Source organism: Pseudophryne corroboree, chromosome 7 (assembly GCF_028390025.1).
Source record: "Pseudophryne corroboree isolate aPseCor3 chromosome 7, aPseCor3.hap2, whole genome shotgun sequence".
NCBI classification, from domain to species: Eukaryota; Metazoa; Chordata; class Amphibia; order Anura; family Myobatrachidae; genus Pseudophryne; species Pseudophryne corroboree.
This window is the reverse complement of record NC_086450.1, coordinates 96575347-96601858: the sequence shown is the minus strand read 5'-3', so window position 1 is coordinate 96601858 and position 26512 is coordinate 96575347. Positions and strand designations below refer to the sequence as shown.

General features: G+C 45.5%; 1 protein-coding gene and 2 pseudogenes across 3 annotated transcripts in view; 2 read left to right on the top strand and 1 right to left on the bottom strand.

Annotated features, from left to right (window-relative positions):
- The first annotated feature begins 443 nt into the window (after positions 1-443).
- RAPGEF4 (Rap guanine nucleotide exchange factor 4) overlaps positions 444-26512 on the top strand; it is a 626758-nt gene continuing 600689 nt past the window's right edge. For all 3 annotated transcript variants that reach the window (XM_063933451.1, XM_063933450.1, XM_063933453.1), the window contains exon 1: positions 444-751. In XM_063933451.1, coding sequence (XP_063789521.1) covers positions 693-751 — 59 coding nt within the window. In that variant the 5' untranslated portion in view covers positions 444-692. The remainder of the gene's footprint in view (positions 752-26512) is intronic.
- Positions 17522-17640, bottom strand: LOC134947019 (5S ribosomal RNA; annotated as a pseudogene).
- Positions 19254-19372, top strand: LOC134947018 (5S ribosomal RNA; annotated as a pseudogene).

Below are 26512 nucleotides of genomic sequence, written 5' to 3'. Positions count from 1 at the left end.
ATCTCAATCTGTGCGAATACCTGATCTGACGATTTAATTCCACAAGATCCGTGCGCATTGCGACTTGTGTGTAACTCAGATCAGCCCCACGATGTCCAGGTTATGTTGCATCATCTTCGGATTTAATTTAATGAAATCAAAGGAATTTCTAAATCTCATTAATCTCATCTCTGCTCTAATGTCCACATTAAAGTTATACTGTGCAAAACATACTGTATGAATTCATATTTATTATATTGTGTGTGACTTGCACTGAGAGGCAGCCAGTTTCAGTGCAGCACCTGGAAGTCATCCCTATACACCTGCCTGCTAGCTTAGTGAAAAAGCAAATCCATTTATATAGTCATATCAGGAAAGATTGTACTACGTGAGGTGCTGTAGCCAATGCTGGCAGTCTCAGACCATCCTCCTCCTTATCTCTCCAGTAGAGCTGAGCTGTTGAGCACAGGGTCTGCTGCAGTGGTGACAGCCTATAGCTCCCGTCTGCTGTGTTGTCAGTGCAGATGTTACTATGTAACACCCAGGAACAGAGCAGCCTTCTTTCTGACATGCAATTCTCTCATCTGATTTAGTGGCTGCAAAAGGATAAAAAGAAACATCCGTAGTTTTGAAACTGCTCTTAGTATATACTGTAGTACTTTGCAAGCTGTGCAGACAGATTTGTGCAAGACTGAGCTGGCAGTGGTGCAAACATGGTTGCTGCACACGCTTCTTCCTCGTCTGCAGAGTGGATTGCCTGCCTAGATAAAAGGTACCTTCCCATGTCTAGTACTGCATGCATGATGTGACCTGCATGTGATGTGTCGGTGCATGCTCATGTGCTGTAGCGGGGCTGGCTGTGGATGAGGCACGGTGGGCTGTGTATCTCACACAGCATTGCATGGTTCTGGGTGCTGCTGAGCTGCTTCTCTGTGTGGCTTGGAGTTTGCCCTTGTGCTGTTATTTCCTGGGTACCAAGGTCTGCATGGTGGATGCCTGGAAAAATCAATATACTCTGTGCATTAGGGAGATGCTGTAACAAACAGCGAGTTAGTCGGGAAGGCAGAGGGATATGTGACTGGGCTGCTAAGTAGATGATATTTGGCCCTGCAAAACCTCAGGCAAAAATAAATAAAAAAATACTTCTTCCTTTTAGCCATAGATGGAGATGAGGGTAATATGTTGACCTTAGCTGATGCAGAACCTCTTAGGAAACGATGCTTCCTCTGTATAATTAATAACAACTGTGCATCACAAAAGGCAAGTGATAGACACATTATTGTCTGTACTGCCATGCATTATTAACTTACCTTAGCATTAACCCAGTTTGCCCCCATAACGTACATAAAACAAAAGAAAAGTAAGCTGGTGGAATCGTATAACACTTCTGAATAAACCTGTGGTTTCACAACAGTCACACAGGTTAAAACAGAGGCAATTGTAATAGCCTGTGAGCCGCAAGATTTCAACGATTTAGCCACTACATTTAAAGCAGCAATAATTTAAAAGGAAAAATTGAAATAGATTTTATGTCTAAGGAGAAAAATAGATTCATTCAGGAATTTCAGAAAACCAGAAATATATACCAATATATACATATATATTTATATAAGCTATTGTGCAATGCGTTTGCATGGGTGTATATTCTGATACTGTGTCTGCAGCTTCTTATGTCACGTGGCGCTAAGGACACCTGCTTCCGCTGTCACAGCTTGTCTTTGGCGCAAGCTATCTGTAGTAGCATTGATTGCAGAAAAGATAACATATTTTTATAAATGGTTGCAAATATGATATATATATTTCTCTATCGTCCTAGTGGATGCTGGGGTTCCTGAAAGGACCATGGGGAATAGCGGCTCCGCAGGAGACAGGGCACAAAAAGTAAAGCTTTACGATCAGGTGGTGTGTACTGGCTCCTCCCCCTATGACCCTCCTCCAAGCCTCAGTTAGATTTTTGTGCCCGGCCGAGAAGGGTGCAATCTAGGTGGCTCTCCTAAAGAGCTGCTTAGAAAAGTTTAGCTTAGGTTTTTTATTTTACAGTGAGTCCTGCTGGCAACAGGATCACTGCAACGAGGGACTTAGGGGAGAAGAAGTGAACTCACCTGCGTGCAGGATGGATTGGCTTCTTGGCTACTGGACATTAGCTCCAGAGGGACGATCACAGGTACAGCCTGGATGGTCACCGGAGCCTCGCCGCCGGCCCCCTTGCAGATGCTGAAACAAGAAGAGGTCCAGAATCGGCGGCAGAAGACTCCTCAGTCTTCTTAAGGTAGCGCACAGCACTGCAGCTGTGCGCCATTTTCCTCTCAGCACACTTCACACGGCAGTCACTGAGGGTGCAGGGCGCTGGGAGGGGGGCGCCCTGGGAGGCAAATGAAAACCTTTTTTGGCTAAAAATACCTCACATATAGCCTCCGGGGGCTATATGGAGATATTTAACCCCTGCCAGAATCCACTAAAGAGCGGGAGACGAGCCCGCCGAAAAAGGGGCGGGGCCTATCTCCTCAGCACACAGCGCCATTTTCCTCACACAGCTCCGCTGGTCAGGAAGGCTCCCAGGCTCTCCCCTGCACTGCACTGCACTACAGAAACAGGGTAAAACAAGAGAGGGGGGGCAAAATTGTGGCAAAACTATATTATTAAAGCAGCTATACAGGGAGCACTTATTATAAGGCTATCCCTGTCATATATAGCGCTTTTGGTGTGTGCTGGCAAACTCTCCCTCTGTCTCCCCAAAGGGCTAGTGGGGTCCTGTCTTCGTTAAGAGCATTCCCTGTGTGTCTGCTGTGTGTCGGTACGTGTGTGTCGACATGTATGAGGACGATATTGGTGTGGAGGCGGAGCAATTGCCAAATATGGGGATGTCACCTCCTAGGGGGTCGACACCAGAATGGATGCCTTTATTTATGGAATTACGGGATAGTGTCAACACGCTAAAGCAGTCGTTTGACGACATGAGACGGCCGGACAATCAATTAGTGCCTGTCCAGGCGCCTCAAACACCGTCAGGGGCTGTAAAACGCCCTTTGCCTCAGTCGGTCGACACAGACCCAGACACAGGCACTGATTCCAGTGGCGACGGTGACGAATCAACCGTATTTTCCAGTAGGGCCACACGTTATATGATTTTGGCAATGAAGGAGGCGTTACATATTGCTGATACTACAGGTACCACAAAACAGGGTATCATGTGGGGTGTGAAAAAACTACCTATAGTTTTTCCTGAATCAGATGAATTAAATGAGGTGTGTGATGAAGCGTGGGTTGCCCCCGATAAAAAAATGCTAATTTCAAAGAAGTTATTGGCTTTATACCCTTTCCCGACAGAGGTTAGGGCGCGCTGGGAAACACCTCCTAGGGTGGACAAGGCGCTCACACGCTTATCAAAACAAGTGGCGTTACCCTCTCCTGAGACGGCCGCACTTAAAGATCCAGCAGATAGGAGGATGGAAAATATCCAAAAAAGTATATGCACACATACAGGTGTTATACTACGACCAGCTATAGCGACAGCCTGGATGTGCAGTGCTGGGGTAGCTTGGTCAGAGTCCCTGATTGAAAATATTGATACCCTGGATAGGGACAATGTTTTACTGTCTTTAGAGCAAATAAAGGATGCATTTCTTTATATGCGTGATGCACAGAGGGATATCTGCACACTGGCATCACGGGTAAGTGCTATGTCCATTTCGGCCAGAAGAAGTTTATGGACGCGACAGTGGTCAGGCGATGCGGACTCAAAACGGCATATGGAAGTTTTGCCGTATAAAGGGGAGGAGTTATTTGGTGTCGGTCTATCGGATTTGGTGGCCACGGCTACAGCCGGGAAATCCACCTTTTTACCTCAAGTCACTCCCCAACAGAAAAAGACACCGACTTTTCAACCGCAGCCCTTTCGTTCCTTTAAAAACAAGAGAGCAAAGGGATATTCATATCTGCCACGAGGCAGAGGAAGGGGGAAGAGACAGCAACAGGCAGCTCCTTCCCAGGAACAGAAGCCCTCCCCCGCTTCTACAAAAGCCTCAGCATGACGCTGGGGCTTCTCAAGCGGACTCGGGGGCGGTGGGGGGTCGTCTCAAGAATTTCAGCGCGCAGTGGGCTCACTCGCAGGTAGATCCCTGGATCCTGCAGATAATATCTCAGGGGTACAGGTTGGAACTAGAGACGGATCCACCTCGCCGTTTCCTGAAGTCTGCTTTACCAACGTCCCCCTCCGACAGGGTGACGGTCTTGGAAGCCATTCACAAGCTGTACTCTCAGCAGGTGATAGTCAAGGTACCCCTTTTACAACAAGGAAAGGGGTATTATTCCACTCTATTTGTGGTACCGAAGCCGGATGGCTCGGTAAGACCTATTCTAAATCTGAAATCCTTGAACCTGTACATAAAGAAGTTCAAGTTCAAGATGGAGTCACTCAGAGCAGTGATAGCGAACCTGGAAGAAGGGGACTTTATGGTATCCTTGGACATCAAGGATGCGTATCTCCACGTTCCAATTTACCCCTCACACCAGGGGTACCTCAGGTTCGTCGTACAGAACTGTCACTATCAGTTTCAGACGCTGCCGTTCGGATTGTCCACGGCACCTCGGGTCTTTACCAAGGTAATGGCCGAGATGATGATTCTTCTTCGAAGAAAAGGCGTATTAATTATCCCATACTTGGACGATCTCCTAATAAGGGCAAGGTCCAGAGAACAGCTAGAGATGGGATTAGCACTGTCTCAAGAAGTGCTAAAACAGCACGGGTGGATTCTGAATATTCCAAAATCCCAGTTAATTCCGACAACACGTCTGCTGTTCCTAGGGATGATTCTGGACACGGTTCAGAAAAAGGTTTTTCTCCCGGAGGAAAAAGCCAAGGAGTTATCCGAGCTTGTCAGGAACCTCCTAAAACCAGGAAAGGTGTCTGTACATCAATGCACAAGAGTCCTGGGAAAAATGGTGGCTTCTTACGAAGCAATTCCATTCGGCAGATTCCACGCAAGAATTTTCCAGAGGGATCTGTTGGACAAATGGTCAGGGTCGCATCTTCAGATGCACCAGCGGATAACCCTGTCTCCAAGGACAAGGGTATCTCTTCTGTGGTGGTTGCAGAGTGCTCATCTATTGGAGGGCCGCAGATTCGGCATACAGGATTGGATCCTGGTGACCACGGACGCCAGCCTGAGAGGCTGGGGAGCAGTCACACAAGGAAGAAACTTCCAGGGCGTGTGGTCGAGCCTGGAAACGTCTCTTCACATAAACATTCTGGAACTAAGAGCAATCTACAATGCTCTAAGCCAGGCAGAACCTCTGCTTCAAGGAAAACCGGTGTTGATCCAGTCGGACAACATCACGGCAGTCGCCCATGTGAACAGACAGGGCGGCACAAGAAGCAGGAGTGCAATGGCAGAAGCTGCAAGGATTCTTCGCTGGGCAGAGAATCATGTGATAGCACTGTCAGCAGTGTTCATCCCGGGAGTGGACAACTGGGAAGCAGACTTCCTCAGCAGACACGACCTTCACCCGGGAGAGTGGGGACTTCATCCAGAAGTTTTCCACATGCTGGTAACCCGTTGGGAAAGACCAATGGTGGACATGATGGCGTCTCGCCTCAACAAAAAACTGGACAGGTATTGCGCCAGGTCAAGAGATCCGCAGGCAATAGCTGTGGACGCGCTGGTAACGCCTTGGGTGTACCAGTCGGTGTATGTGTTTCCTCCTCTGCCTCTCATACCAAAAGTATTGAGAATTATACGGCAAAGAGGCGTAAGAACGATACTAGTGGTTCCGGATTGGCCAAGAAGGACTTGGTACCCGGAACTTCAAGAGATGATCACGGAAGATCCGTGGCCTCTACCTCTGAGAAGGGACTTGCTTCAGCAGGGTCCCTGTCTGTTTCAAGACTTACCGCGGCTGCGTTTGACGGCATGGCGGTTGAACGCCGGATCCTAAAGGAAAAAGGCATGCCGGAAGAAGTCATTCCTACTTTGATTAAAGCAAGGAAGGAAGTAACCGCGCAACATTATCACCGCATTTGGCGAAAATATGTTGCGTGGTGCGAGGATCGGAGTGCTCCGACGGAGGAATTTCAACTGGGTCGATTCCTACATTTCCTGCAATCAGGATTGTCTATGGGTCTCAAATTGGGATCTATTAAGGTTCAAATTTCGGCCCTGTCGATTTTCTTCCAAAAAGAATTGGCTTCAGTTCCTGAAGTCCAGACTTTTGTTAAGGGAGTGCTGCATATACAGCCCCCTGTGGTGCCTCCAGTGGCACCGTGGGATCTCAATGTTGTTTTGGACTTTCTCAAATCTCATTGGTTTGAACCACTAAAAACTGTGGATTTGAAATATCTCACATGGAAAGTGACCATGCTACTAGCCCTGGCTTCGGCCAGGAGAGTGTCAGAACTGGCAGCTTTATCTTACAAAAGCCCATATCTGATTTTCCATTCGGACAGGGCAGAACTGCGGACTCGTCCGCATTTTCTCCCTAAGGTGGTGTCAGCATTTCATCTGAACCAACCTATTGTAGTGCCTGCGGCTACAAGCGACTTGGAGGACTCCAAGTTGTTGGACGTTGTCAGAGCTTTAAAAATATACATTTCAAGGACAGCTGGAGTCAGGAAATCTGACTCGCTGTTTATACTATATGCTCCCAACAAGTTGGGCGCTCCTGCGTCTAAGCAGACTATTGCTCGCTGGATTTGTAGTACGATTCAGCTTGCACATTCTGTGGCAGGCCTGCCACAGCCAAAATCGGTAAAAGCCCACTCCACAAGGAAGGTGGGTTCTTCTTGGGCGGCTACCCGAGGGGTCTCGGCATTACAACTCTGCCGAGCGGCTACGTGGTCGGGGGAGAACACGTTTGTAAAATTCTACAAATTTGATACCCTGGCTAAGGAGGACCTGGAGTTCTCTCATTCGGTGCTGCAGAGTCATCCGCACTCTCCCGCCCGTTTGGGAGCTTTGGTATAATCCCCATGGTCCTTTCAGGAACCCCAGCATCCACTAGGACGATAGAGAAAATAAGAATTTACTTACCGATAATTCTATTTCTCGGAGTCCGTAGTGGATGCTGGGCGCCCATCCCAAGTGCGGATTATCTGCATTACTTGTACATAGTTACAAAAATCGGGTTATTATTGTTGTGATCCATCTTTTCAGAGGCTCCGCTGTTATCATACTGTTAACTGGGTTTAGATCACAGGTTGTACGGTGTGATTGGTGTGGCTGGTATGAGTCTTACCCGGGATTCATAAATCCTTCCTTATTGTGTACGCTCGTCCGGGCACAGTACCTAACTGAGGCTTGGAGGAGGGTCATAGGGGGAGGAGCCAGTACACACCACCTGATCGTAAAGCTTTACTTTTTGTGCCCTGTCTCCTGCGGAGCCGCTATTCCCCATGGTCCTTTCAGGAACCCCAGCATCCACTACGGACTCCGAGAAATAGAATTATCGGTAAGTAAATTCTTATTATATATATATATATATATATATATATATACTGTATAGTGGATAAACAGATACAGCGGCATTTGGATTCTTGAGTGGATTTCAAATATAATATGGAATCAAGCCACACATCCAGTGTTTCGGGGCCAAGGCGCCCCTTTGTCAAGGTGATATGTTTCACATATGTATATATAATATATATATATATATATATATATATATATATAAATAATTATAATATATGTTCATTGGGGCCTATTTGCACATGGATACATCGGTCTTTTGAGTTTCATAGGGGAAAGACACTTGTAGCATAGCATATGTACATGCATGTGTCGAATACAGGATGTAGTCACGATCTCGGCGGTCCAGAATGCCGGCGGGGGGCCAAGAGGTATTCCCACTCGTGGGTGTCCACCACACCCATAGAGTGGGAATAGAACATGTGGCGATCGCAACGAGGGCTTCGTTGTGCTTGCCCCCCTGCCGGCACGGGGCTTCGTTGTGCTCGCCCCCTGCCGACATGCTGACCGCCGGTATCCCAAAACCACATTTTAAAAACAAACACAAATTAGAGTGCTTGTATTTGATTTATTGAGATTCTATTTTCCCTGAGGTAGAACAAATGCAGATGTCAGTTAAGTATTGCAAATAGATGGTGCTAATGATTTAAATGCTATCAGCCGGAAGGGGCAATACGCAATCTGCCAATCAGAGACGCCTAGATTGTGCTCCTGGTGCCATTACCTGCATTGCATGTGTTTGTACCAGGCCCCAGCACCCACAAGAGGCACTGCACACCTTTATCCAGTATAGTGTAACACAAGCAATGATTCAAATTGTAGTGTCCAGAGGTGCAAGGCTATCAGGCCGGCAATTTCTGTAGGGTTTCTCCCATCCCTGGGTCCCTGGCAGGTACAGACCAGTCAATTAAGAATGTGCCTTATCTATATGTGAGGAACCTCTGACGTGTTCCTTCCTGCACAGATGGTGACTATGGGGACATGTACTAAGCAGCGTTAAAAGTGGAGAAGTGAGCCAGTGGAGAAGTTACCCATTGCAACCAATCAGCTGCTCTGTATATTTTTATAGTATGCAAATTATAAATGTTACTTCAGTGCTGACTGGTTGCCAAGGGCAACTTCTCCACTGGCTCTCTTCTCCACTTTTATCGTTGCTTCGTACATGTCCCCCTTAAGCTGGTTAGACACTAGCCAATGTGCAAACGGTAAGTGCAAACGATATGTCTGTGAATGATGTTGTTCACAGGCATATCACGTCACCTGTACAGCACAGCCGATGGCCGATATATTTACAGATATATTGGCACATCTGGCGCACATGTGCTGCGGGGACTGAAGTCAAAGCAGGATGGGCAGTGGAGTTCAAATACCCACCCAGCTGTGACATCAGGACGACACGTAGGGCCTGATTCAGATACGGTCACAAGGCGGCTATTGCACGCAAATTGGTCAATGTTTTCTTATTGCGCATGCGTCTGAGCAGCAGTGCACACTGCAGCGAGTGAAATGCGATTGCAGTCGCAAAGAGGAATTAGTCGCAGAGTGAGTATCAGGAAAACAGCGTTTGGGGGTGGTAATGTGGAGTGGTCGGCCAAACACAGGCGTGTCATGGCCGTTCAGACGGCATTTTCTGGGCATGCATAAATTAGCAGTAGCCTGCTACAGGAGACTCTGGGGGTCATTCTGAGTTGATCGCACCTAGCAACTTTTTGCTGCTCATGCGATCAAATGGACTCCGCCTATGGGGGAGTGTATTTTAGCAGAGCAGGGCTGCGATCGCTTGTGCAGCCCTGCTATGCTAATAAAGTTTTGTGCAGAACAAGACTAGCCCTGCAGTTACTTACCCTGTGCGATGGATCCAGCGATGAAGGTCCCGGAATTGACGTCAGACAACCGCCCTCCAAACGCCTGGACACGCCTGCATTCGGATCTCCACGGCCGGAAAATGGTGAGTATCCGCCCCGGAACGCCTCCCCGCTGTCAATCTTCTTGCGATCGCGCTAGCGATCACTTTCTTCTCTCTCCTGGTCATTGCCCGGCGACGACTGTTGCTGGGCAACGACGCATGTGCGCATTGGGTGCGCCGCTCATGCGCATTTCTGACCCATTTGCACCGCAGCGATGAACTTCAGCGTGTGAACGGGTTGGAATGACCCCCTCTGTGACATGTCCCAATTTGCCATGATGGTAAGAAGGTATCAGCAATTATACGCTATTAGACGGAAATCATGCAACCACTGTGGGTGTCCCTATGCTCAGGTTAGCTTCTGCCCATATTAGCATATAATCGCAATTGCGTACGGCAATAGATAGCAACAGCAGCAAGAACAACCACATCTGAATCAGGCTGATAGAGCGGATGATCGGTAAGTGTATATGCTTACCTGGTCGGCCCAGTGTGTACCCAGCTTTACTAGACAGCAATTATTTTGGAGTGAGTAAATGATTCCTATATATTCACGACTTGTTACATAGAAAACTGTGAGTGAGCAAAATATAAATGAGTCCTCAACACTTTATCCCCTTTGACACAATGAGTTTTTTTTTTTTTTTTTTTTTCCTAAATCCACAATCCAACTCATCAACACTTCTCTCCCTTTCCTGGTTAAAAAATAAAATAAAAAAATCAACACCTGACCACTCCCCGTTCCCACCCCCAAACCCTGTCTACCTGTCAGTAGGGACGTGCGGTGAGGTAAATGGCTGAGGAGGCAGTGGCTAGTACCAGAGCCAAATTTACACACAATGTATGAGCCAAATGGGGTTCGTATGGACATTGGCCCTCATTCCGAGTTGATCGCTAGCTGCTTTCGTTCGCAGCGCAGCGATCAAGCTATAAAACGGCAATTCTGCGCATGCGTATGGGGCGCAGTGCGCACGCGCGTCGTACTTTCACAAAAGGCGATGCACTTTTACACAAGCTCTAGCGACGCTTTTCAGTCGCACTGCTGGCCGCAGAGTGATTGACAGGAAGTGGGTGTTTCTGGGAGGTAACTGACCGTTTTCGGGGAGTGTATGAAAAAACTCAGGCGTGCCAGATAAAAATGCAGGAGTGGCTGGAAAAACGTAGGCGTGGCTGGGCGAACGCAGGGCGTGTTTGTGACGTCAAAACAGGAACTAAATAGTCTGAAGTGATCGCAAGCTAGGAGTAGGTCTCGAACTACTCTGAAACTGCACAATGGCCCTCATTCCGAGTTGTTCGCTCGCAAGCTGCTTTTAGCAGCATTGCACACGCTAAGCCGCCGCCTACTGGGAGTGAATCTTAGCTTAGCAAAATTGCGAACGAAAGATTCTCAAAACTGCGAATAGAAATTTCTTTGCAGTTTCTGAGTAGCTCGACACTTACTCTGCCACTACGATCAGTTTAGTCAGTTTCGTTCCTGGTTTGACGTCACAAACACACCCAGCGTTCGCCCAGACACTCCCCCGTTTCTCCAGCCACTCCCGCGTTTTTCCCAGAAACGGCTGCGTTTTTTCACACACTCCCATAAAACGGCCAGTTTCCACCCAGAAACACCCACTTCCTGTCAATCACACTCCGATCACCAGAACGAAGAAAAAACCTCGTAATGCCGTGAGTAAAATACCAAACTTCTTAGCAAATTTACTTGGCACAGTCGCAGTGCGAACATTGCGCATGCGCAGTTTGCGGAAAATCGCTGCAATGCGATGAAAAAGAACGAGCGAACAACTCGGAATGAGGGCCAATACTTTTTTGTAGCAGCGCTGCTATCCTTTCCCAGAGGGCGGCGGCTTAGCGTTTTCACTGCTGCTAAAAGCAGCTAGCGAGCGAACAACTCGGAATGAGGGCCATTATACACAGGTGCAGCAGTATATACTACAGGAAATGTGGTGAGCTTTGATCGGAGATGTGCGGATAGGGCAGTCAGGGGAGGCACTGCTGCACCTGTCCCAGACTTTTTACTCCAGAGATTTGACTATTAAAATAATTAGAATAATACCAAGAAGATATTTCTAATATAATCTTTGTATTGTTCATATACTTTCTATAGTCAAAACTTTGGTCTATATGTTAGTATGACGGGAAAGGCTCTGCCTCACCTGACCGCACGCCACTGCCTGTCAGTCACTCTACAACTAATTCCTTGGTGCGACTGCCATCACAATTCACTCACTGCGCGTAAGCACTGCGGCTCTGATGCATGTGCAGTAAGAAAACATCGACCGATGTGCGTGCATTAGCCAATTTTCGGCTGCATCTGAATTAGGCCCAATGTGAATTGCAGGTGTTATGAATGGTAATACCAGTGTTATGTATGCAGTTCTGTCGCACCCATTAAAAAATGTTATACTGCTCTGCAAGTGTTGGCAAATTGCTGCTCAACTGCTCCAAACTCTTTAGTTGTAATTTTTTTAGTAGCCCACATCACATTTCCCTTACTTATATTGGGAAATGCGATGTGGCCGAATTCACTAAAAAAACTAAATAAAAAAACAAACACTGCAATGTGCCCTGTGATCACAGTGCAGCACTGCGATCTGCAGCCTTTGCCTAGTTTTCTCTGCCCCCTGGCAGAGAAAGCTGAGCAGGGACCAGCCTCCGGTGATCAGCTGTGTGTGTCTGATGGACACACAAGCTGATCACTGTTTAAAACAAAAAAAGTGTAAGAAACCCCCAAAAAACCATACTTATCCGTCTTGGAGCCGGTGATCGGTGCTTCTGTGTAGGCTACCGGGCGCCGGGTCATCCATGTGCTGCGCTGTGACCCCCGGGCAATGAAGTGATGCTGCACAAACAGCAGCTCACTTCACAGCACCGGGGGTCACCGCAGCACACAGGATCCGGCACCCAGCAGGAGCAGCGTGGACCGCCTCCCTGGATTGGTGAGTATATTGACCTGCGGAGGGGGGGGGTCTGTCTCTGCAAGCTCTGTCCCTGCACGCGATAATTGATACATCAGTGCGATGTAATCAATTATTGCAATGCGATTATGGGCGATTTTACCACCTCACATCCGCATCCTTGGATGTGGATGGTGATAAATAGGCCCCTATGTCCCCACAGCAATGCCTCTGACGCCATATTATGCCCCACACAGTAATGCCCCTGACACCATATTATGCCCCCACATTAATGCCCTTGTCACCATATTATGCCCACACTGTAATTAGTTATTATGCCAGTACCTGCTCGTTGTCATGGGTTCTGCTCGTTGTCAGGGGATTCACCCGCACCCTGGCCGCCGCTGCCATTGTGCTGTCGCCTGCCTGCTTCTAACTATTGAACACGTCCCTCACAAAATGGCCATCTCCTCAGAGGAGAAGGTTATTAAAAATACTAGAGGCCTCCATTTTCAGAAGCCTTACCCCCTGAAAAATGTCTCCCTCCTGTACCTTGTTAAAACCCCCGATAAATAAATTAAGTTTTCCCATTTAGCTTCCATAGGTAGTACAACCTGTGAGTCACTAGGATATCTTGAATGATCCTAGCACTTATTGGGTCTAATGCAGAACTGGAAGCTGATTTTGCAGGTGTGGTATGTTATGTCGACATGGTTGAAATGTCATTGTGCTTAGCATGTCGTCAATGACCATGCAAATATTTATCATGTTTACATGGATGACATGTCGACATGGTGCAATGTCGGCATAATGTCCCTGGTGGCTTGGCAGTCTCTTACCTAGTCCCAGCCGCAGTGGTGTCCCCAGCGTCGTCTTCTGTGTCCCAGTGCTCATGTGATCGTCATATCAGACACAGACGTCTGATGGAGCAGCATTCCAGTGAGTATTTTCCACCTATCCCTAATCCTTACTCCTAACTCTTCCTAACCCCCCTCCCGCAGCATAACCCTAACACTCCCAGTGGCGCCTAAACATAACGGCTGGCATTCTGAGAAAGTCGACATTTCACATGGAAACATTTCAGTTAAAGACATTGTGAAAACGTCCATATTCTGAGGATGTTGACATGGTGCCCGTCGACATGTTGAACCATGTGGACATTATATAGTTGACATTATGGTGTTGAACTATTGACCATATGACCGGTTACCGATTTTGCAGAAGATCAGGTGACTTTTTTTTTGCTCCACAGCAAAACACACAGAGCCATGCGCAACTACCGGCGATTCCATTTTTACGCATCTTCCCTTGTGTGTGATGGGACGTAACTGCAGTGCATGTAGGATAAGCAAACTGAGGGCATATGGAATTACCGGCTGAGTTGTGCACACAGGGATCTATCTGAGTCTAGAGGGATCTCTTGCACCAAGTATAAAGCTGGTGCAAGTGTGCGCTCATAGAGGGTCATTCTGAGTTGATTGCTCGCTAGCTACTTTTAGCAGCTGTGCAAACGCATAGTCGCCGCCCACGGGGGAGTGTGTTTTTGCTTTTCAAGTGTGCAGCCGAGCGGGATGAAAAAGTTTTTTGCAGTTTCTGAGTAGCTCTGGACTTACTCCGCCCTTGCAATCATTTCAGTCTTTTTGGTACCGAAATTGACGTCAAGACACTCACCCTGCAAACACCTGGACACGCCTGCGTTTCTCCAAACACTCCCTGAAAACGGTCAGTTGACACCCATAAACGCCCTCTTCCTGTCAATTTCCTTGCGATCGGCTGTGCGAATGTATTCTTCGTTACATCCATCGCCCAGCAACGATACACTTTGTACCCGTATGACACGCGTGCGCATTGCATTCGCAGCAGTAACCTATTCGCTGCGCTGCGAAAAACGGCAGCGAGCGATCAACTCGGAATGACCCCCATAAGCCCTGATTCATGTTGGTAAATATAGCAAATAAAAGCGAGTAACTTTGTGTCTGGAACAAACCATGTTGCCATGCAAGGGGAGCAAATACAACACACCCCACCCAAACCTATCTCTCTCTCTGCACATGTTACATCTGCGCCACCTACAGTGCAACATGGTTTTGTCCAGTTTCTTGCTCTTTTGCTTTACCTAAAAACATGAATAATGCCCGACGTGACAACGGCTACTTCTACAAGTGAAGGGATAGGGGCAGTGCAGTCACATATATATGCAAGTTGACATACAGATGTGTTCTCCTTCACCTGGAATGTTTGCACATTGGCCCTCATTCCAAGTTGTTCGCTCGCAAGCTGCTTTTAGCAGCATTGCACACGCTAAGCCGCCGCCTACTGGGAGTGAATCTTAGCTTCTTAAAATTGCGAACGAAAGATTCGCAACATTGCGAAAAGACATCTCTGTGCAGTTTCTGAGTAACTCGAACCTTACTCTTCCAGTGTGATCAGTTCAGTGCTTGTCGTTCCTGGTTTGACGTCACAAACACTCCCAGCGTTCACCCAGACACTCCTCCGTTTCTCCAGCCACTCCCGCGTTTTTCCCAGAAACGGTAGCGTTTTTTCCCACACGCCCATAAAACGGCCTGTTTCCGCCCAGAAACACCCACTTCCTGTCAATCACATTACGATCACCAGAATGAAGAAAAAACCTCGTAATGCCGTGAGTAAAAATCCTAACTGCATAGCAAATTTACTTGGCGCAGTTGCAGTGCGAACATTGCGCATGCGCAATAAGCGGAAAATCGCTGCGATGCGGAAAAAAAAAACGAGCGAACAACTCGGAATGACCACCTATTGCAATATGGTGACGCCGCATCATAGATATCATGTTATTAGTTGTGCATATTAGCGTATTTGGCACCGCAGCCATACACCATCAGACTTGTAGTGTACTAGAGACTTGAGACCTTATTTAGAGATGAACGCAGATCGCTGCATTCACAACCAGATCTGCGTTCATCTCCTCACATGCTGGGGGCCGACCTAGCACAGGGCAGGGCCGCTCAGCATGTGTGAGGTCGCCTCCCAGTGCGTACGCAATTAGATTTCGAATGCATCGGAACTAAAATTGACACCTGCGGTCGGCCGCCATTTTGTTTTATCGGAGCGGCTGTGTGTGACATCACGCAGCCACCCCGAAAATGGCCCTGCCCTCGTTTCGGCTTGCCTCCACCGGCAAACTGCCGCAGGGTTTGAATGACCCCCTTAGTATTTGCACTTTCATCACAATTGTGGCAGTGTAAATATGCACAATGTGCATCATATCCGTCCCCGGTCTCTGTAAGCCTGCGCAGCCTCAATGTGGCACGCCGCATTAGCGTTAGGGTCGGACTGACCCCCTTAGTATTTGTACTTTCATAACAATTGTGGCAGTGTGTGACGTCACGCAGCCGCCCTGAAATTGGCCCTATCCGCCCCCGTTTGGCTGCCCCCCCCCCCCCCCCCAATGCTGCTAAATGCCCGCCACTGTCAATTACACTGCGGTCGCATCCGTCGGGAATTTTATCACATTACAGCGCAAAAGAAATGCAAACTGAGCCATACTGTATATTGAACAAAAAAGACGCATGCTGTGGTGCGGCTTTGTTGCATTTTTCATGGTGCGATTTGAGGCTAGGTGTATGTGGAAGTATATGTGTGGGAAATTATCTGTATTTATTCCGGGTCTGGGACTCAGGGTCGACAACAAAAAGGTCGACACACCTTAGGTCGACACCAATTGGTCACCAAAAGGTCGACATGGACAAAAGGTCGACATTAGTTTTTTATGGGGGGTTTTGTGTCGTTTTCTTCGTAGAGTGACCGGGAACCCCAATTAGTGCACCGCGTCCCCTCGCATGGCTCGCTTCGCTCGCCATGCTTCGGGCATGGTGCCTTCGCTTCGCTCGGCACAGATTACCGTTCCAATCGTGTCCACGTGGATCGTTAAGTATGAAAAGGTAAGAAAAAAAGAAAAAAAACATAAAAAACTCATGTCGACCTTTTTCCATGTCGACCTTGTTCCTGTCGACCTTTTGTCCATGGCGACCTAAGGTGTGTCGACCAATTGGCGTCGACCTAAGGTGTGTCGACCTTTTTGTTGTCGACCTGGAGTCCGGATACCATTTATTTCCGTGCACCCAGTTGTCAGTGCAAATGCATCCAGCTTGATGAATCTCCTCACTATGCTTTCTCTGTACACTGCTACAGTACATGTAGAATATATGGGAGAGACCTGGACTGCACACTCTAAAGCTAAACATAATGAGAGGTGCTACCATGCTGAGACTTGTAGTGCCACACAGAAAAGAGAGTCGAAGGTCAGGGAATTGAGTTTTTTTTTTTTTTTCAATAGATTCATATTTTATTGATTTTCTTACAAATAAAGACACACTTTACAACCAGCGGCGCAGAGAGAGGGGGGGAGAGGGTACAAATTACATGGGCCCAAGTCTGATAGAGGGACCTAGTGGGGGCCTCCTTTGATTAGGCCTTGCCCCATAAAAAGTACCTGGGCCCATCCAGGCTCTCTACTACCCTGGCTGGGAGGCATGGCATGCTCCTGTGAGTGAGTGCTTCTGATGTGCTAGACACGCCACCTATGAGGAATGGCCATGCCCTCTGCATGCTGCGGTCACACCCCCTCCAGTGGGGGCAGGGGAGGGGGGGCAGGAAGTTGTTGTACTGGGGCCCAGGATTTCTCTTGGAAGCCCTGTTTATTAAAGTTGCAAAAGAAAAAAGAGAGACTCTGTGTTGGGGCACGCTTGAAAAAAAACTAAAACTTAACTTTTAATCAAAGTAAGATAAAATTATGGTACACAGATAAACACACATGTAATATATATAATGTAATATTTAAGGAGAAAATCAAATGATTCTCACTTAAAAAATAATAATTAGGAGTGACAGTGCTCCAATTGCTAATTACGGTGACAGTGACACCAGAGATGAAAATATTTAGAATTTAATTTCCGCATAGAATAATAAATTCTTTAACATTTGGTACATAGGCAATGGATATCAAGAATTCTTAACAAATAATAAATTCTTTAACATTTGGTACATAGGCAATGGATATCAAGAATTCTTAACCAATTTTACGTTCATCCACCAATGCCTATTGTAATGGTGTGTCCTGGTATCGGTTAATCTGCTTATTACTAAATTTTTGATCAGCAAATGCAGTGTGCAAAAAGCTCTAAATGAATGCAGGATCAGAAAAAATGGTTGAAATAAGAAGAAGGGAATGTAGGTATGAAATTGGTGAGGGTCAAAGGTTGCTCCAAACACCTCTGCTTTTCACATGAATACAGAGGTATTTATTACTGCACCTAATATTCCCTAGAAGTCTCCCATCTAGGTACTAATCAGGCTATTCACTGCTTAGCTTCCAAGATCAGGCGAGATTGGGCGTAACCAGTGAAATATGGCAGTAATATCACATAGATTGTGAATGAGAGAGTGTACGGTTATTGGCACATACCAGATAGAGTACTTCTGCTGTCCATTATTGCGCACAGTCTCTCTGATACTTTTAGCATTGCAGAGAAGATATTAGACTGGCGTCAGGATGAGAGGGTACTGAAAAAGCAAGATATAGGAAACATATAGGTTCAGGGCCCGTCTTCTGCTGTCCACTGTCATATAAATTAATATAGCGGACAGTGGATGAGAGAGGCGGGTTATCTGAGCCTATTGAAAATTGGTGTGAAATTACACAGATATCTTAAAGTTTCTTATAAAGATGCAGCATTTGAATTCAGATATTATATATTCTTAGTCTTGATAGTAGTGGGCAGAGGAAATAATATTTCAACTATTGATGATGCCCCTAGGATGCTACAAAAACAGATTATTGGAGATACCTCAAAAACAAATATAGTGGATATGATTTATATTTCAATGATTAAAATATAAGAATGAACAAGCCACCTTCAGGTGAAACGGCCGTCTGTGTTAAGTGGTGCTGAACAGTGCACGGTTCAGCCCACCCACCTCCTGGTATCGTATAATTGATTTAAAAAAATATTTTTTTGTCATCTAATGATTTAATATTTGCTAAATCTGCTACCTACTTTTTACATGGTTGAGGCATCTAAGGCCTCTTGATGTGCTTTCTCTCCCATTCTTATATTTTAATCATTGAAATATAAATCATATCCACTATATTTGTTTTTGAGGTATCTCCAATAATCTGTTTTTGTAGCATCCGAGGGGCATCATCAATAGTTGAAATATTATTTCCTCTGCCCACTACTATCAAGACTAAGAATATATAATATCTGACTTCAAATGCTGCATCTTTATAAGAAACTTTAAGATATCTGTGTAATTTCACACCAATTTTCAATAGGCTCAGATAACCCGCCTCTCTCATCCACTGTCCGCTATACAGGTTGAGTATCCCATATCCAAAATGCTGGGGACCAGAAGTATTTTGGATATGGGATTTTTCCGTATTTTGGAATAATTGCATACCATACTGAGATATCATGGTGATGGGACCCAAGTCTAAGCACAGAATGCACTTATGTTTCATATACGCCTTATACACACAGCCTAAAGGGGACTTTGGTCAATATTTTTCATAACTTTTTGCATTAAACAAAGTTTGTGTACATACATATAATTCATTTATGTTTCATATACACCTTATACACGCAGCCTGAAGGTCATTTAATACAATATGTTTAATAACTTTGTGTATTAAACAAAGTTTGTGCACATTGAGCCATCAAAAAACAAAGGTTTCACTATCTCAGTCTTGCTCAAAAAAGTCCGTATTTCGGAATATTACATATTTCGGAATATTTGGATATGGGATACTCAACCTGTATTAATTTATATGACAGTGGACAGCAGAAGACGGGCCCTGAACCTATATGTTTCCTATATCTTGCTTTTTCAGTACCCTCTCATCCTGACGCCAGTCTAATATCTTCTCTGCAGTGCTAAAAGTATCAGAGAGACTGTGCGCAATAATGGACAGCAGAAGTACTCTATCTGGTATGTGCCAATAACCGTACACTCTCTCATTCACAATCTATGTGATATTACTGCCATATTTCACTGGTTACGCCCAATCTCGCCTGATCTTGGAAGCTAAGCAGTGAATAGCCTGATTAGTACCTAGATGGGAGACTTCTAGGGAATATTAGGTGCAGTAATAAATACCTCTGTATTCATGTGAAAAGCAGAGGTGTTTGGAGCAACCTTTGACCCTCACCAATTTTATACCTACATTCCCTTCTTCTTATTTCAACCATTTTTTCTGATCCTGCATTCATTTAGAGCTTTTTGCACACTGCATTTGCTGATCAAAAATTTAGTAATAAGCAGATTAACCGATACCAGGACACACCATTACAATAGGCATTGGTGGATGAACGTAAAATTGGTTAAGAATTCTTGATATCCATTGCCTATGTACCAAATGTTAAAGAATTTATTATTTGTTAAGAATTCTTGATATCCATTGCCTATGTACCAAATGTTAAAGAATTTATTATTTTATGCGGAAATTAAATTCTAAATATTTTCATCTCTGGTGTCACTGTCACCGTAATTAGCAATTGGAGCACTGTCACTCCTAATTATTATTTTTTAAGTGAGAATCATTTGATTTTCTCCTTAAATATTATATTATATATATTATATTTTTTATCTGTGTACCATAATTTTATCTTACTTTGATTAAAAGTTAAGTTTTAGTTTTTTTTCAAGCGTGCCCCAACACAGAGGGGTATATGCAATTCACGGCGAATCGCGGCAATTTTTCGCCGTTTTTTAATTCGACTAAATTCGCCAGGTGAATTCCGGAAGGTGGCTTCCGGAATTCACCATATTCAATGAAAAACGGATTCGCCAGAGTCGCGGGCGAAAATCGGCCGATTTGGCGGATTTTGCCGCGATTTTAAAAAACGGGAAAAACCCGGGAAAAAAAATGGCGTGGGGTCCCCCCTCCAAAGCATAACCAGCCTCGGGCTCATCGAGCTGGTCCTGGTTCTAAAAATCCGGGGAAAAATTGGCCAGGGATCCCCCGTATTTTTAAAACCAGCACCGGGCTCTGCGCCTGGTGCTGGTGCCAAAAATACGGGGGACAAAAAGAGTAGGGGTCCCCCGTATTTTTAACACCAGCATCGGGCTCCACTAGCTGGACAGATAATGCCACAGCCGGGGGTCACTTTTATGCCGTGCCCTGCGGCCGTGGCATTAAATATCCAACTAGTCACCCCTGGCCGGGGTACCCTGGGGGAGTGGGGACCCCTTCAATCAAGGGGTCCCCCCCCCAGCCACCCAAGGGCCAGGGGTGAAGCCCGAGGCTGCCCCCCCCATCCAATGGGCTGCGGATGGGGGGGCTGATAGCCTTTTGTGATAATAAAAAGATATTGTTTTTTCCAGTAGTACTACAAGTCCCAGCAAGCCTCCCCCGCAAGCTGGTACTTGGAGAACCACAAGTACCAGCATGCGGGAGAAAAACGGGCCCGCTGGTACCTGTAGTACTACTGGGGAAAAAATACCCCAAAAAAAACAGGACACACACACCGTGACAGTAAAACTTTATTACACACTACCGACACACACATACTTACCTATGTTGACACGCCGACTGCCACGGTCTCCGACGATCCGAGGGTACCTGTGAAAAAATGATACTCACCTTCCAGCGTCCAGAGATAAATCCACGTCCAGAGAGATAAATCCACGTACTTGTAAAAAAAAAAGAAAACGCAAATACCCGCTCCATACCGGACTAGAAAGGGGTCCAATGCTTTCACATCAGACCCCTTTCTCCCGAATGCCGGGACATCACGTGACTCCTGTCACTGAAGTCCCTTCAGCCAATCAGGAAGCGCTACTTCCGTGGCGCTCACCTGATTGGCTGTGCGCTGTCTGTACTGTGACAGCACATCGCAAAGCCGCTCCATTACTTTCAATGGTGGGAACTTTGCGGGTAGCGGTGGGGTCACCCGCCGGTCAGCCGCTGACCGGCGGGTGACCTTACCGCTAGCCGCTAAGTTCCCACCATTGAAAGTAATGGAGCGGCTTTGCGATGTGCTGTCACAGTACAGACAGCGCACAGCCAATCAGGTGAGCGCAACGAAGTTGCGCTTCCTGATTGGCTTAGAGACCTTTCTGTGACAGCTGTCACTGACAAGTCTCATTCGTGGAAAGGTGTCCCATGTGTCAGCATGGGACCCCTTTCAGTCCGGCATGGAGCGGGTGTTCGGTTTGTTTTTTTGCCAAGTACGTGGATCTATCTCTGGACCATGGCTGAGGTGAGTATATTGATCTTTTCTTTTCAGGTATCCGTGGATTCTACATGGAGAAGAGGACCGATGTCGGCGTGTGAACATAGGTAAGTATGTGTGTGTCGACGTATGAAATAAAGTTTTACTGTCGACGGTGTGTGTGTCCTGTTTTTATTTGGGTATTTTTTTCCCAGTAGTACTACAGGTACCAGCGGGCCCGTTTTTCTCCCGCATGCTGGTACTTGTGGTTCTCCAAGTACCAGCTTGTGGGGGAGGCTTGCTGGGACTTGTAGTACTACTGGAAAAAACAATATCTTTTTATTATCACAAAAGGCTATCAGCCCCCCCATCCGCAGCCCATTGGATGGGGGGGGACAGCCTCGGGCTTCACCCCTGGCCCTTGGGTGGCTGGGGGGGGGGGACCCCTTGATTGAAGGGGTCCCCACTCCCCCAGGGTACCCCGGCCAGGGGTGACTAGTTGGATATTTAATGCCACGGCCGCAGGGCACGGCATAAAAGTGACCCCCGGCTGTGGCATTATCTGTCCAGCTAGTGGAGCCCGATGCTGGTGTTAAAAATACGGGGGACCCCTACTCTTTTTGTCCCCCGTATTTTTGGCACCAGCACCAGGCGCAGAGCCCGGTGCTGGTTTTAAAAATACGGGGGATCCCCTGTCAATTTTTTCCCCGCATTTTTAGAACCAGGACCAGCTCGAAGAGCCCGAGGCTGGTTATGCTTTGGAGGGGGGACCCCACGCCATTTTTTTTTATGATTTCACCGTTCCAGCATAAAAAAAAAAAAAAAAATAATATTTTAAAAAATATATAAATAATATTTGTGCCTCCAAAAAAAAAAAAAAAAGTACCTAATCCCTTCTAATATAAATAGATCTGCTATTCCCCCCAAAAAAAACACAAAAAAAAACATGTTTAAATTTTTTTGATTTGTTTTCACCCTCCAAAGTGTGGCGGATTGAAAATGACGAATTTGCTGTCTAAAAGCACTGCTGTCGAATTTCCAAACTTGAATTGAATATGCTTTGGTCGAATTGCAGCACTTGTATCATTGCAGAAAAGTCGAATTTGCAAAAATTCGAATTTCAAAAAGTCGAATTTTGAAAGTCCGTTTTTTGGTCGGAAAGCACTGAATTGCATAGGCGATTTTTTTTTTTTGGTCGAAAATGACCCGAAATTCGACAATTTCGGGAATTCGACCGCAATTGCATATACCCCAGAGTCTCTCTTTTTTCTTTTGCAACTTTAATCTGTACTATTGACTCTGGGTGCACCACCAACAACAGTAATTCCTTGAATACCGATACAGGCATTTCCTATGTATATGTACTGTTGGTTCACAAGGGACAAATTTTATAAGAGTCCACCACAAAGTAATTTTCTTTATAGTCTTGTGCGGTACCAAACTGACCTTTTTCAAGACCTGTTTATTATCACATTCAATATCAACATACTTTTATGTTATCACAATCAAGCCAATTACTGCATCAATCTTAATATATAATGCATTTTTTAGTTCATTATTTTCTTACATTGTACCCTGCACCGTGGTTGCTGACCACCATCCACATTTCTAATACTTTAATAACTTAAATTCTGACTGCTCGTGCCTTTACTTTATATTATCAAAAATCTTTAAACTGCCGTGCTTTTTTCCCCTCAACCCATATTAACTGCAAACATTTTTATTTGTTTCTTTTATTTCTCTATATATTTTAATACTATGTATATTCAAAATTCTTAATTCTATATATATGTTTTTATCTTTGTATGAAAAATGAAGTGCATAAGAGCGCCTAATAGTGTTAGATACTCCAAATATTTTTGTGTAACCAGTTCACCTCGTGAGGTGTGCAATGTGCAAGTTAAAAGAAGACAACTTAGCTTCCTTGAGGGCACCTTCAGTCTGATGACACTTTTAGAGCATGTAAATTAGAAGACAAGAAACAAACATAGTGTGTACTGTTTCCTAAAAATACTTTTTACACAACACACAGAGCTCCAAAAATTAGGAACCTTGCTAGTCCCAATATACATACAAGAGCTCAGCAAATTTATAAAACATAGACAAAGTTTAATACAAAGGTCCTGAAGCCAATGCAGGTAGCAAACGTACAAGATAAAAACAAATAAACAGCTTATCTGTCCACAATTAAAAGTATCGGGTGAGCAGCAAATCCCAGTCCCGTAAACATATGTTAAAATGTCCTGAAGCAAATGCGGGTAGCACACGTACAAGATAAAAACATATAAACGGATTATCTGTCCACTGTTGGAAGTAACGGGTGAGTAGCAAGTCCCAGTCCCAACGCGTTTCATCCTGTAGCAAAGGACTTCATCAGGGTGTTTATCTTTATAAGTGTATCTTAATTAATTTGTTTCTTACCGTTGTGGACTGTCATCAGCGATCACTACTCAACCACCATCATTTTGTATATGGCCTTGACTGTGTTTCAGCTACCTCAGTGCGACGTTCTATGCCCCCCATGGTCAAATTTACATCTCTATCTTCAACTCTATTCTATCATACTTCCTGTTGCCTTAATTATTCTCTATAGGTAAATTGTAGTACCTCGACTGGAGCCACCTGTTCCGTATCCTATTATATTTAATTTCCACATTCCGGGAACAATATACATATTTCTCATGGACTGTTGTTGTATTTACCAGTATTTTCCAGGCCTTAAAATCCGGGCCTACTGGTACCATCCGTGCCCTGGCTATAACTACCTTAGCTAAAGAGCATACATTAATCAAGTATTGTTTAGTATATCCCTACCTCCCAATTGTCCCGATTTTCGCGGGACAGTCCCATTTTTCTGGGACTGTCCCACCCGCGGGCCCCAGTGTCTTGCGTTGGGGGGGGGGAGCAGTTGGGAGGCTCCTGCACTCGCTGCCCTGCTTAGCAGAGCGTCTATTCACTGGAGACAGGGAGAGGGGGCATGCCAGCAGCTCACAGAGCGCTGGGCATACCCCCTGAGCGACGGGAAACGGGGGCGTGGATCGTGACCGCGGCACTGTCATGAGGCCACTCCCCCTTTTGTGTAGGTCACACACCCCTATGCGCTTGCGAGGGGGTCCCGCTTTGCTAATTCAGAATGTTGGAAGGTATGATATATCTATCTAGAGTATCGTCTATAAAAATACCTAATAAGCACAATCTAAACGTCATTATCGTGCTTGAAATTCCTGTTCTAACTATGGGGGTCATTCCGACCCGATCGCACGCTGCAGTTGTTCGCAGTGGTACGATCGGGTCTGAACTGCGCATGCGCCGAGACTGCAATGCGCAGGCGCATCGTTGCCGTCGCCGGGCGAGAATACCGAAGATCGGAGGTGTCAACTGACCGTTTTCTGGGAGTGCTGAAGAAAACGCAGGCGTGTCCGGATGTCAGCAGGGAGGGATCCTGACGTCAGTTCCAAGAAGATCCATCGCAGCGGCTGAGTAAGTTTTGAGCTGTGCAAAGACTGCACAAACTTTTTGTTTGTGCAGCTCTCTGTACAAGCGATCGCTCACCTGCACAGCTCTAACCCCCTCCCCTGTGTAGGCAGCGATTACCTGGTCGCAGCAGTGCTATAAACAGCTTGCGTGCGACCAGGTCGGAATGACCCTCTACAGCCCCAATAACCTTATTCCAGAAGGCTCCAACTTCTGGCCATTCCCATAATAGGTGCCAAAATGTTCCTACTGCAGTTTTACACATTAAACATTTATCTGTTTTTGTACCATTAATTTATTCAGTCTTACCAGGGTAAGATACGTCCTGTGTAAAATATACAGTTGTATTTGCCGAAATCTTACCGAAATTGTAGCGCTACTAGGAGATGCTAATACTTTATACCATGTATCATCAGCTATTGGACCAATGTCCATTTCCCAAGGGAATTGAGGTTTTAAAACTCGGGGGATTGGGACATTGCAGCAATTTATTGCTGGTATATGGGGGCCATAAGCCTTGTAGATTCTGTATACAGTGACGGGCAGTGCTCTGCTAGTTTCATCTCCACCGGAAGTATCTCAGTGCAGGTATAATCTGTCAAAACATAAGATTTAGGGACAAATTCAATTAGCCGTAAAAATTGCAAATGTACAGCTAATCGCAGTAAATTCGCAACAGCGCCTATTCAGTTGTCCGCAAAAATGGATTTGCAGTAATTTTACTGTGAATTTCAATTCACCAACTCTGAGCAGTAGATAAACTTGGGGAATCAATGTTTTAAGTTTAAAATGGTTCAGAAGCCCTGGGATACCCCCCCTCAATGACTAATTAGGCACTTTGACGTTTTAATTATTTTTGATTGGCCAATAATGTCATGTTATTTTTAAGGTGAAAAAATTGCATAGTGATGGAAATTGGGGAAATATGGGACAGGTATATTGGGGTACTTTATGTGTGGGACAAGTGTTCAAGACTTGCAGGTGGGAGTAATCTGTTTCCACCTTTAAACAAAAAAATCCCCCAAAATAACCCAAATATATACTTGTACCCATTTTTATGTAAAATTAAGTTTTAGCACTTATTTTGCTTTAAAAAAATTGCTTTCAATCATTTTCTGTACATAAAAAAAAAATGCATATAACAGCTATTTGACACTATTTAAGTACCAAAAATAAGTTTATTATAACCAATAATAACCTTTTATACTGTTATCCAATGTGAGTTTAGCTTTTTTGGGGGGTGCGGACAGATTTACCCATTTTTCACTGTAATCTCATTTTCGTAAATTTGCAATTGCATAGCGAGAATAGTGCATACCCACGAAAAGTTTGCAGACTTCTTGGCCCTGGCTGAGCATCTCCACCAGTCATTCTGAGTTAGCTGAGGTTTACTCAGATGGCTGAGGGCTATGACCATCGCACCTGATGGTCATGATGATTATCCAATGCTGGGTCTTCGGATGCAGCACTCAGATCTGCCATGCTGTGAGGAGGAGTCTTCTTTATTTGTATTTACCCAAATACTAAGTAGTGCTTAGCACTGTATATCCAAAGCATTGAATTCATGGATTGTGCCGTGGGTGGCTTCTATAGGATCTCTCTCTT